Source organism: Artemia sp. Qi Xiang Cuo, chromosome 4 (genome assembly GCF_049724085.1).
Source record: "Artemia sp. Qi Xiang Cuo chromosome 4, ASM4972408v1, whole genome shotgun sequence".
Taxonomy (NCBI): Eukaryota; Metazoa; Arthropoda; class Branchiopoda; order Anostraca; family Artemiidae; genus Artemia; species Artemia sp. Qi Xiang Cuo.
This window is the reverse complement of record NC_142797.1, coordinates 78,323,262-78,336,473: the sequence shown is the minus strand read 5'-3', so window position 1 is coordinate 78,336,473 and position 13,212 is coordinate 78,323,262. Positions and strand designations below refer to the sequence as shown.

The window sequence follows — 13,212 nt, the reverse complement described above, 5'->3', positions numbered from 1 at the left end:
CCAGAGATTCGGGTCAAGGGTTGTAAGTTATGCCCAGGGGGTATTAACGGTTTTTATGGAATGGATTGTTGTTTAACTTCAGAAGAGGCTTAGTCTTTCTCCCTGAAAAAGAATATGTCACTATAAAACGAACTGAAATTAATCAAAAGTATTTTTGCACAAAATAAGTTTTTCAAAAAAACTTAAAGAACTCCATTAAACTAAAAATGAACAAAAATAGAATCAAATAATTAACCAAGCAAACAACTACCACAAATCAGTATCAATAAATAAATGAAACCCAAAACAAGCAGAAATTAAAATAAGTCAATCTCTAAACGAGCAGAAATTAATCTGAAAAGGGTACCAAACTCTATGCTTTCTAAAAGCTAGAATATAATTTTTTTTTAACTGAAAAAATTCTTTTAAATGTTTTCACTTATAACTTTAAGAAAACAAAATAAATTAAGATTTTAAGAAACAAATATCAACATATGTATATTAAACTGATAATGCACATTTTTTTCAGTAAATTCATTTGAATTTTTTTAATAAAGTACAAATTATAATCTGGCTTTTAGAAAGCATAGGGTTTAGAACCCTACTAAGATTAATTTCTACTCGTTTTGAGTTTGACTTATTTTAATTTATGTTTGTTTTGGGTTTCATTTATTTATTGATACTGACTTGTGGTAGTTGTATGCTTGGTGGATTATTTGATTCTATTTTTGTTCATTTTTAGTTTAATGGAGTTCTTTAGGTTTTTTTGACAAACTTATTTTGCGCAAAAATTTTTTTTTGGCAAAAAATTATTTTGGCAAACGTCCCAGGGGAAATTCTACACTGGCCTACTGGGGCATTTGACAGAATTCCTGTTCAAAATTGGTTTTATTTGTCTTACTTTCTTTTTGCCGACGCAATTTTGCATGTGGAGATGCTCCGGGAAATTTTCGTGGGGATTTTTCAGTGGGTTTGGCATTGTCAGCGGAGTTTTTCAGTGGAAAGGATTTTCCGCAGGACGAATCCCCCATGGATACTCTCTGCAGGAGAAATTCTCCATAGGGGAATTTTCCGCGAAAGCAACTTTCCATTTGGGGAGAAAAATTTATGGATTTCTCAAAGAAGGGAGATTTCTGGAGTGATTAGAAATTAAAATCTTTTTCAAATGAAACAATGCTGAGGTAATTTTTGCGAGGATGGGATTGTCTGAATGGAGTAAGATAGTTGTATGGAGTAATATATCCGAATAGCGTGAAGAGTAAGGTATCGAATATATATATATATTTTATATATATATATATATATATATATATATATATATATATATATATATATATATATATATATATATATATATATATATATATATATATATATATATATATATATATATATTATTCATTTATTGCCGGTCAAAAAAAGGTACACAAGGTAGAGTAGACGGAGTAATCACTAAAGAAAACAAAAAGAAAAAAGAAGAAAAAGAAGGCACAAAAAAGAAATAATACACATAAAAAAAAACAAAAAAAAAAAAAAAAAAAAAAAAAAAAAAGAGACACAAACAACACACAGATAGAAATATATATATATATATATATATATATATATATATATATATATATATATATATATATATATATATATATATATATATATATATATATATATATATAAAAATATAATATATATATATATATATATATATATATATATATATATATATATATATATATATATATATATATATATATATATATATATATATAAAAAAAAAAAAAAAAAAAAAAAAAAAAAAAAAAAAAAAAAAAAAAAAAAAAAAAAAAAAAAAAAAAAAAAAATATATATATATATATATATATATATATCATTTTAACGGTATTCTTCTCTATTTTAATACTTTATTGCATTTTGGACGTGAGAGTATTTTCAGTGAGCTTCATTAATTGTTCAATTAACTTTAATGTTTTAATTAGTTTAACCTGTCTACTTTACCTTAATTGAATATTCATAGAGAGCTGACACAAGATCACAGTGTTGGGCTATTATAAGTTTGACATGGGCAAGTTATTATAATACCTTTAGCTCAAAAATTGCCTAACATAATTCAATATGCTATGTAGCCAAGCCGATTCATTCTGTGGCACAAATTAGCCTTTGAGTTTTTGTTTTCATTCGAATATTGAAAAAAATGCACTAAACGCCAAATAGTTTTATTTCTAATTTTAAAGTTTTATTTGTATTTATATTCTTACTATCTGATAAACCTATGAAAACTGTTAAAAAGTCCTTTCATTTTGAACCAGCACTACGCGTAAGTGCTTCAACAATCAGGAATAACTTATACAGCTAAACAGCTTAACCATTTTAAACAGCTTAAACATTGCGCTCATAAGTAGCGCCCGCTACTTTCAAAAATGGCATAACGGCATATGGAGATATTTTTCATCAAAAATTGAATACCTCATTTTTCTTATTTTGTAAGATATTATTTGGCTGTGAAAATGTTAATTCAAAGAATTCAAATAGTCAGATTTCATTTTGACTGGCTTTGGTGCTGTAATTTTTAATGAAATACCTCTTTTATTTTTGCTTATCAGCTCACATTGACTAATACCTGATTATCAGTAATTTTTTGAAACTCTTCAGGTTTGATACCTGACAGAAAAAAGTGCTTGTCACATTCCAACAAAGTAAATTAATGGCAATAGAACTGTTAGTGTAGGAGCTCTGATTCAGCCCATAAATGATGAATAATAAATAGGAATCACTGATAAAGTAATAATTGTATATAATAATCAATAATAATTTAATACAAAATTAATAATAAATAATAATGAAAAGAGTCAAGACGTAACAAAGAGAACCATTCTAAAAACTTACTCTGGGCTGCTAACATTGCAGACATCGGGACAGCATGGCAGACAACAAGATAGCGACGATTGGGTGGGGCCAACCAGCTGAATTACAGGAGTCATTATATTGACCTGGAAGGTTGCCTTTATTTAGCAGAAATTTCCTGAAGTTTTATCCCTTTTACCTTAGTTAAATCATTTGTCAAGCCCGGTGTTATTCATTTGAAAATACATAGCAATGAATTGAAAGATGTAAACATTGCCGTTACGCATAATTTTGCTCCGACAAGAAATATCTCATTAATTATTTTTTTTATTTATTAACTAATATTAATCTTATTCTGATAAATTTAACTTTAAATAATTTTAATTAAATATCACCCCCCCCCAAAGTGCATGGTTGTGAATTTAGCCCTTTTTAGCGATTTTCTAGTACTCAAAGTAACATCCTAAAGACTAAAAATGTAACAAGAACCAAAACCTTAACTTGTGGGAAGGTCATAATTCATGTTAGGTTTGACGATACTGGACAATACAGAAGCTCCCATCTTGCATCATTATTCACTTTTTCGTAATCCTGGCATAACCCTTGTTATGCCCCAAGAACATTATTTGCTATGAAGAATACAGATAAATTGAAGGAGGTAAAACTTTACCGAAAATTGTAAGCAGAAGAAAAATCTGAGAAATAGGCAGGATATAATGCTGCACTTCAAGCCGACGGAACCAGAAGGCCATCTGGGCAAGACTATCTCTGCCGGAATCCACACCAACGATTACTTAGAATAACTTTTATTAGATGGAGTAGGTTTTCCCCTTTAGGCACTTTTCAATTGCGCTGATTGTGCAATAATTGTGCAAAATCAAAACGACGTTTTTGAACACCGAACATTTGGTATATCCTCGCTCGAAAAATGAATTTTCAGTGCCTTTTCGCTTAGATTGTGTAGCGCCTTCTAGAGGCATCTGGCTAGACTGCTTAGAAGCTTATTTGATTCGAAGTGCTGATGAACTAATGAAGCCGAGAAGATAAATATTCTCGCAGGGTCTCCCGATGCAGTGAAGAATTATAGACTCAAGGCATATTTACAAGTTTTTGCTTTCATTAAAAAAAAATCTGATTATCGTAAAACTTAATAGAATGGACAGAAACAGTTTATGCCATTAGTATAGAGATTTGCTATCTGAACTTTTCTTATCCATTTATAGATTTATGGATTTGAATTTTTTTTTGCTACAAATGGAAAACATCTAAAAATGCTCATGGAGTAAAAACCAATATGGTTGTGAGAAAACTATTTGAAACATAATATTGCGCATCAGATAAAAAATTTTTTTATATTTAAAATAAGAATTGTATTTCAAAACTGCTTGTTACGAATTAAAATTACATTAATGGCTCCAAGTTAGAAATTGTATAGCTATGTGATTTTATTAGAAGAATATTGCCATGTTTTAATTCAAAAAGGCTTACGACCAGTTAACGGATCCGATACTTATCTTGAAGTTAAAGTATTAGTATTTATATGTTAAAAATAAAGAACTGCATGACCTACGAAAAAAGCGGAAAAAAATGTAAAATTTCCTCCAAGGTTATAAATTTTATACAAAATATGAAAATAATAAGTTAAATCCTTCAATTGGTGATTACAGACACAAAGTTTTTTCCTAGGCGTATTAACAGGTGCCTTTGTTTTTTACGTTCGACGATGATAATTCTGTTGATAAAGACTGTTTTAAAGCAAAAAAGAAAAAAGACAAGATAACTTTTGAAAATGGTGTTTGCTTTCAAACGAAATTGGTATGTTAGGAATTTTGAAGTTATTATTCAAAAATATTACGCTTACATCAAACAGTTCGTGGTAACGAACTGTAAGTAAGGAGCGACCCGGCTCAATGGTAACCGAAACTCTAAAAAACGGGATTTTGATACCAATAGATACATCAAAAGAATCAGATTTTAATTCTGATTTCAAATATATAAGTTTCATTAAGTTTAAGCTTACCCATCAAAAGTTACGTGCCTGAGAAAATTTGGCTGATTTTCGAAAAAAGGGGGAAAGACCCCCTAAAAATTATAGAACCTTAATGAAAATCACACCATCATATTCAGCGTATCAGAGAACCCTACTGTAGAGGTTTCAAGCTCCTATCTACAAAAATGCGGACTTTTACATTTTTTGCCAGAAGAAAGATCACGGACGCGTGTTTATTTGTTTGTTGGTTTTTTTTTTTGTTTTTTTTTTCCCAGGGCTGATCGTATCAACTCAATGGTCCTAGAATATCGTGGGAGGGCTCTTTGGAACGGAAATTAAAAGCTCTAGTGCCCTTTTTAAGTGACAAAAAAAAATGGAGGGCAACTAGGCCCCCTCCCGCGCTAATTTTTAGCCCAAAGTCACCCGATCGAAATTTTGAGAGAGCCATTTTGTTCAGCATGGTCGAAAATATGATAAAAATGTCTTTTAGGATGACTTGATCCCCCAAAGTCCCCAGGGGAGGGCTGAAAGTTATGAACTTTACTCAATGTTAACATATAGTATTGGTTATTGGGAAGTATACAGACTTTTTCAGAGGAGATTTTTTCTTGTAGGGGGGGGAAGGAGAGGGTTGGGGGCTATATGGAAGGATCTTTCCATGAAGGAAGTCTTCATGGGGGAAGGGACATGGCTAGGAAGGGGGCGCCGGATTTCCCAGCATTATTAAAGAAAAAGATCAGGAATTAAATAAAAAAAAACAAGTTTTTCAACTGATCAACTGATTGTGATTATGAGGTCATTTTTAAAGAACTGGAAAAAAAATTCGAACTATAGTTTAAAGAGCAGGGTATTGACTAGGGGGCGAACCCCCTAATATACATGTTAAAATTTTATGAATATAGAAGTTCGTTACGTAAGTTAATTCTAAGTTACGTATATTTATTACTAATAAAAACGTTCGTAAATAAAATTAAACAAGTTTCGAGAAAGCCATTTAACCAAATATAATATGCAAAATTTGTTTTAATTATTCATGTAGGGTGAGCAAATATCAAAACCTGTATTAATTCAAAAACGTTCAAAAATTAAATAAAAAAAACAAGTTTTTTAAACTGAAAGTAAGGAGCGACATTAGAACTTAAAACGAACAGAAATTATTCCGTATATGAAGGGCTGTCCCTCCTCAACGCCTCGCTCTTTACGCTAAAGTTTGACTTTCTCACAACTCTATTTTTCTAAACAATAAAAAAACTTTAGCGTAAAGAGTGAGGCGTTGAGGAGGGGACAGCCCCCTTCATATACGGAATAATTTCTGTTAGTTTTAAGTTCTAATGTCGCTCCTTACTTTCAGTTTAAAAAACTTGTTTTTTTTTATTTAATTACAAGACAAGAATCGATGAACAAAATGCAGCCCATAGACTAAAAATGTTTCACAAAAACCTTCCAATGATACGAACCTCGGTGGACATTAAACGCCAGTTATAGGATTATATGTACCAAAAACATTTTGCTTTTGACTTTTAACGCTGCAGCATCATCCTCAGATTTGTAATCATAGGCAGTGCAATAGCGCTGCCTAAGTAAAGAACGATGTTGGCACAATGTACCGTATTCTTCATTTTTTTTTCCATACCCGGTCGCTTCAAATCGAAGGAGTTGTCGTAAAAACGTCGAAAAGGGCTCATTCAATTGGAAATTCGAGTGGCTAGCGCCTTTTTTAATAGTCGAAAGTAATTGGAGGGCAACTAGACCTCCCCCATGCCCATCATTCCCCCAAACACATCCAATCAAAATTTTGAGATAGCCATTTTGTTCAGCGTAGTTGATTTCCAAACAGAAAATATGTTTTTTGAGGAGGACACTCCCCCACAACCCTCCGGGCAAGGGTTTTAAGTTATGCCCTGAGGGCATATAAGAACGATGTTGGCAAAATGTGTTATTTATTATTTTTTCCCTTTAGAGTAAGGCACTTCGTATCGAAGAAGCTGTCGTAGAAACTTCGAAAAGGGCTCATTCAATTGGAAATTAATGTGTTTTTTGCCCTTTTTAATAGTCGAAAGTGATTGGAAGGCAACTAACACCCCTTCCACGCCCACCATTTCCCGAAACACATCCAATCAAAATTTTGACATAGCCATTTTGTTCGGCGTAGTTGATTTCCATATACAAATTATGTTTTCTTAATAGTCGAAAGTGATTGGAAGGCAACTGACACCTCTTTCACGCCCAACATATCCCCAAGCATATCCAATCAAAATTTTGAGATAGCTATTTTGTTCCACGCAGTTTAGTGTTCAGGAAATTATACCTTTGAGCAGGATACTCCCCCCAAAAGTCTTCAGGGCAAGGGTTATAAGTTATGCCCTGGGGAATATAAGGTTTTTATTGAAATCTTAGTCGTAGAAGCTTGAAAAAGGGCTTATTCGATTGGAAATTTAAAGGGCTAGTGTCCTTTTTAATAGTCGAAAGTGATTTAAGGGCAACTAACCCCCCTCTCACGCCCACCTTTTCCCCAAACACATCAAATCACAATTTTTAGATTGTCATTTTGTTCAACGCAGTTGAAAGTTTTCGAAATTAGATCTTTAAGGATGACAACCCATCCCCCCTCACAACCCCCAGGACAAGGGTTGTAAATTATGCCCTGGGAGAATGTAAGGTTTTCATAGAAAGCGATGTTGTAAAAACATCAAAAAGAGCTCATTCAATTGAAAATTGAAAGGACAGAGTGCCCTTTTAATAGTCGAAAGTGATTGAAGGGCAACTAACCCCCATCACGACCACCATTTCCCCAAACACATTCAATCAAAATTTTGAGATATTCGGTTTGTTCAACGTAGTCGAAAGTTCTGGAAATATGGTCTTTCAGGATGATAACCCCCTCAGAGCCCTCAGTGCAAGGGTTGTAAGTTATGCCGTGAAGGCATATAAAGCTTATATAGAAATTTGTTGTAAAAATTTCAAAAAGGGCTCATTTGATTTGAATTCGAAATTATCTTTTTTTAAAAGTCGAAAGTTAGTGGGGAGTAATTGACCCCCCTCTCACGCCCACCTTTTCCCCATACACATCCAATCAAAATTTTGAGATAGCCATTTTTTTCAACGTAGTTGAAAGTTTTGGAAATTAGGTCTAAGGATGACAACCACTCCCCCACAACCCTCAGGGCAAGGGTTTTAAGTTATGCCCTGGGGGCATATAAGGTTTTTATTGAAAGCGTTGTCGTAGAAACTTCAAAAGGGCTCATTTATTTGGAAATTGAAAGGCCTAGTGCCTTTTCTAATAGTTGAAAGTGATTGGAGAGCGTCTAACGCCCCTCTCACACCCACCATTATCCCAAACACATCCAATCAAAATTTTGAGATATCCATTTTGTTCAACGTAGTTGAAAGTTCTTGAAATTATTTCTTTTATGATGATAACCCCCTCAGAGCCCTCAGTGAAAGGGTTGTATAGAAATTTGTTGTAAAAATTTCAAAAAGGGCTCATTTGACAGTGCAAGGTTTGTATAGAAAGCTGTTGTATAAATTTCAAAAAGGGCTTATTGGACTTGATATTGAGATTGCCCTTTTTAATAGTCGAAAGTGAGTGGAGAGTAATTAACCCCCCTTTCACGCCCACCATTTCCCGACATTTATCCAATCAAGGTTTAAGGATGGACATTTTTTTCAGCGTAGTTGAAACCTCTGGAAATTATGTAATTATAGATGACAAACCCCCTAGAGCCCCCAGGGCACTGGTTGTAAGTTATGCCCTGGGGGCATATAAGGTTTTTGTAGACAGAGTTGTCGTAAAAACTTCAAAAGGGGCTCATTCAATTTGAAATTGAGAGGAAATTGAGAGTTGAGAATGAAAATTTGCAATTTACTGAAAAAAATGAATGTGCATTGTCAGTTTAATATACATATACTTATATTTAGTAATCAGAATGTTAATATTATTTGATTTATTAAAGTTATAAAAGTAAAAAACATTTATATTTTTTTCAGTAAAGTGCAAATTTTGTTCTGGCCTTGTGAAGTCATAAGGTTTTTGCGCCATACTCATGTTAATTTCAGCTGGTATTGAATTCGACTCGGTTATATATTGTAATTTCTATTCGTTTTGGTTTTCATTTATTTACTGATGCTGATTTGTGGTAGTTTAATGCTTGGTAAATTAATATATTTCAGGTTTGCTCATTTTTGGCTTTGTGGAGTTCTTTACATTTCTTTTAAAAACTTATTTTGTGGAAATTTTTTTTTTAACTAATCAAAAAGATAAGAAGTCCTTCAACACAGGCTGGTACTAAAAGTCGGAAGTTATTTTTTAAATGGCCAGCTTCAGCCTCACATTTGAAATTGGTTACATCATAACTCTTAAATATCAGCTTTGGGAAAATTAAAAAAAAAAGTGTAAAACATACATTTTCTGTGTTCTGTCTTAGGACATTCATGTAGCAATCCAGGCCTCAATATAGTTATTAAATAAAAAAAACAAGTTTTTCAACTGAAAGTAAGGAGCGACACTAAAACTTAAAACGAACAGAAATTATTCCGTATATGAAAGGGACTGTCCCCTCCTCAACGCCTCGTTCTTTACGCTAAAGTTTTTTTTATTGTTTTAAAAAGTAGAGTTGTGAGAAAGAGTCAAACTTTAGCGTAGGCTAATGAGTGAGGCGTTGAGGAGGGGACAGTCCCTTTCATATACGGAATAATTTCTGTTCGTTTTAAGTTTTAATGTCGCTCCTTACTTTCAGTTAAAAAAAAACTTGTTTTTTTTAATTCAATTTCTGAATGTTTTGAAATTAATGCAGGTTTTGATTTTGGCTCACAGTAGATGAATAATCAAAACGAGATTTGTATATTAATTTTACTTTTTTTGGTTAAATGGCTTTCACGAAAGTTGTTTAATTTTATTTACGAACGTTTTTATTTGCAATAAGTAAACGTAACTTACGAATTAACTTACGTAACGAACTTCTATTTTCATATATTTTTAATACGTATATTATGGTGTTCACCCCCTAGTCAATACCTCGCTCTTTACGCTGAAGTTCGAATTTTGTTCCAATTCTAAGACAATGGCCCCTTAATCACAAAGGCCGTTAATTAGAATAAATAGTTCTTATGAAAGTACTAAAAAAAAATTAGCGTAAAGAGCGAGCTATTTACTAGGGGGGGAACGCAATCACATACGTAATAATTTCTGTTCGTTTTAAGTTTTGATGTTGCTCCTTACTTTCAGTTGAAAAACTTGTTTTTTTATGCTTAATTTCTGATCGCTTTCTTAAATAATGCTGGGAAATCTGACGCCTCCTTCATACCAAAGTCCCTTCCCCAATGAAAACCTCCTCCATGGAAAGATCCTCAGACGTAACCCCCGACCTCCCCCCCCCCCACTACCAGAAAACATCCCCTCTGAAAACGTCTGTATACTTCCCAATGACCAATACTATATGTAAACATTAGGGCAAAGTTCATATCTTGCAGCCCTTTCCCCGGGGACTGTGAGGGATTAAGGCATCCTCAAAGATATAGTTATTAGATTTTTTACCATGCTGAACAAAATGGCTATCTAAAAATTTTGATCAGATGACCAACACATCCGTGATCTTTCTCCTAGCAAAAAATACAAAATTCCACATTTTGCAGAGAGGAGCTTAAAACTTGTACAGTAGGATTCTCTGATACGCTGAATTTGATAGGGTGATTTTCGTTAAGATTGACTTGTAAGGGGTGTTCCTTCCTTATTTTGAAAATAAAGAAAATTTTCTCAGGCTTGTAATTTTTGATGAATATGACTGAACTTGATAAACCTTATGGTACTTAGGCCAAGCATTAAACGTACTCTTTTATATAACGCAATGAAACTAGTCACAAAAAAACCGCTAAGGGCGGGTTAATTCAAGAGATCGCCAAAGAGTCAAGTAATGCAAATGTGGTTTTCATTGCGTTTATGATATTTAAACTGTTGATTTTTGGGGTTTAGGGGGGAAGGTATCTAGGTTAGGTTAGGTTACGTATTTAATATATGGTATGCTTCCCCCCCCCGCCATCCCCAGTAATGTGCAAATATATAGCCCAAATTTGTTTCTAGACTATTATATATTCATCCTATTTTAATTTTTTTCATTAGCATTAACCAAACTTGACTTCTTTAGCAGTATATAAAAGAGTACGTTTAATACTTAAGTACCGACCTTATATATTTGGAACGACCATAAAACTCCAATTCTTTTGATATACTTATTAGTGTAAAAATTCCGTTGTTCAGAGTCTCGGTTACTATTGAGCCGGCTCGTTTCTTACTTTACAGATTGTTACCACGAACTGTTGGATCAACGAACTCAAAATCGAACTCAAACTTTAATGCAAAGAGAAAATCATTTTATTTATTTGACTCTTGGGGGGTTGTCTAAAGGGGACGTTGGGCAACGGGGGAAGAGCGGAAAAACGTCTAGACACCCTTTTTGTTAGACCAAAACCAGTCTACTTTTCTGTAGACCCGTATAAATTTCCTCATCGCTTTCAATAGAACACCAACTTTTTTGGCAACATGGTAAAGCATACTTGCGTAACATACGCTATACAAACGTGCTAGTTCACGGTTGACTTATTTAACGATACGCATTAGTAGGTTTTCAATCAAGCCAATAGATTTGAGCTGTTCCAAGTGTTTGCCAGAAATTTTGTGACGCAAATCACTTCACACTGTGTTTTTTGCCAGCGGCTTAAAAGCCGCTACAATGAATCGAAGTTTGCCGCCTTAGGCGGTTGAATAAAACGTCTAAAATGCAACTAGCTTAGTTACAGTAGATGCTGCAGCAAAGAATTCAAAAGTTGGACAGTTAAAAATTTAGGTTTCTTTTTTTTTTATTAAAGAAAGACGAAAGCCCTAATTTCCTAAACTGCGCGGTTGCTATAATCTGTTTTATGATGTATCATATATTTCTCGAAATATTCTGAAATTTTTGAAAATTCAAAATAAAAATTGGTGTAGGACTCGGTTTTGGGTGGCAATGAAGAACTTTACGAAAATTCTATTTTGTGATTGAAACTGATGACAGTCTTAGACAAGACCTAGAAAATATGGCTATTGTATATAACCATATGGTGACCCAAATATGGTGACCAAATATAATCAAATTTGGTGATTGTTATAAAATGTAATTGGAAATATTAAAAATAAACAGAATGTATGCATTCAGGTTCAGGTTTCAGGTTCATACATTTTTATTAACAAAAAAAACAACTCAATGTGACAACAAGTCGAACTAAAGCAAGCAGATGCTTGAAAAAGCGACCGGTTGGATATCATGCATGCCAATTCAACACACCAAATAAAATGAAAAAAATGGATAACAATAATAATAACTGAAATTAATGATAAATTAATAACAAAATATAAAAAAATAAAAATAAAATATCTACAAAAAAAAAACAAAAAAAAAACAAAAGCCTTCTCTCGAACCTTTAACACTACCAAATTCCTGAGAAGAAATGATTTTTAATACGTGTTTTAAGTTGCGGCATACTTTCAGCTTGACGAACAGAATCTGGGAACGAATTCCAAACTGACGGGCCCATTTGTCTGGTCACTTGACTCGCTCTCGTTGTGTTCCGTGGCTCAGTTGCAAGACTATCCGCAGTCCTAGTCGAATAATCGTGATAAAACGAATTAGGCTTAAAAATATTCATAAGAAAATCCGGTGCAAGACCATTCAGACACTGAAATACAAATACTCCAATTTGATAATCCCTTATTTCACCGAACAAAACTTCTAAAAATAAGTATTTTTCTAAAAAAGATGAAGTCTTCTGATATTATGCTAAAATTCTGAGCCTTTTTCTGAAAAAAAAAAATGATGAAAAAATTAGAACTTGCAGAAAAAGGTTATTTTATGTAAAAAGTACTACTTATAACGTTCTATCAAGTAATCATTTTCGAAAAAAGTACGTAAGAACAGCACAAATGTCCTTCAGATAGCAATACTGCTCAAAGCCCTTATTTTCCAGGGAATTTGTCCAGGGTTGCCAGTTCAGGGGGACAAGGCTTAAATTCCTCAAGGAGTGGTTGGGCTGCACGAACACTGTCACGAATCTGAATAATTCCAAGAGATTGCCTAGATGTCACCTAGATTTAATACAAATTTTCAAAATCCAAAATTAGATTCAAAAATTATGTTTTTATATCTCCATTATAAAAATGCAAAGATCCCACCCCTGCCTACATTCCTGTGAATCGGCGCCCCAGAAGGCGTTTGATTTAGGAGCCCATCTGTGCAGGTGAAAAGTAAATAAATAATTTTCTTTACAACACTCAATCTCTCACAAGCCTAGCACTAATAAAACATTGTTTTGCCATCATAGGTTACGATAAAAACCACCTGTTTAAAATAGCAAAAAAGCAAAAAGAGGTTTGGAAA

General features: G+C 33.1%; 1 protein-coding gene across 1 annotated transcript in view; it reads right to left on the bottom strand.

Moving 5' to 3' along the window:
- The window catches only part of LOC148953461 (uncharacterized), an 84,586-nt gene that overhangs the window by 59,734 nt on the left and 11,640 nt on the right, over nucleotides 1–13,212 (bottom strand). Inside the window, exon 3 of the mRNA XM_089087693.1 lies at nucleotides 2,860–2,963. Coding sequence (XP_088943819.1) covers nucleotides 2,860–2,963 — 104 coding nt within the window. The remainder of the gene's footprint in view (nucleotides 1–2,859; nucleotides 2,964–13,212) is intronic.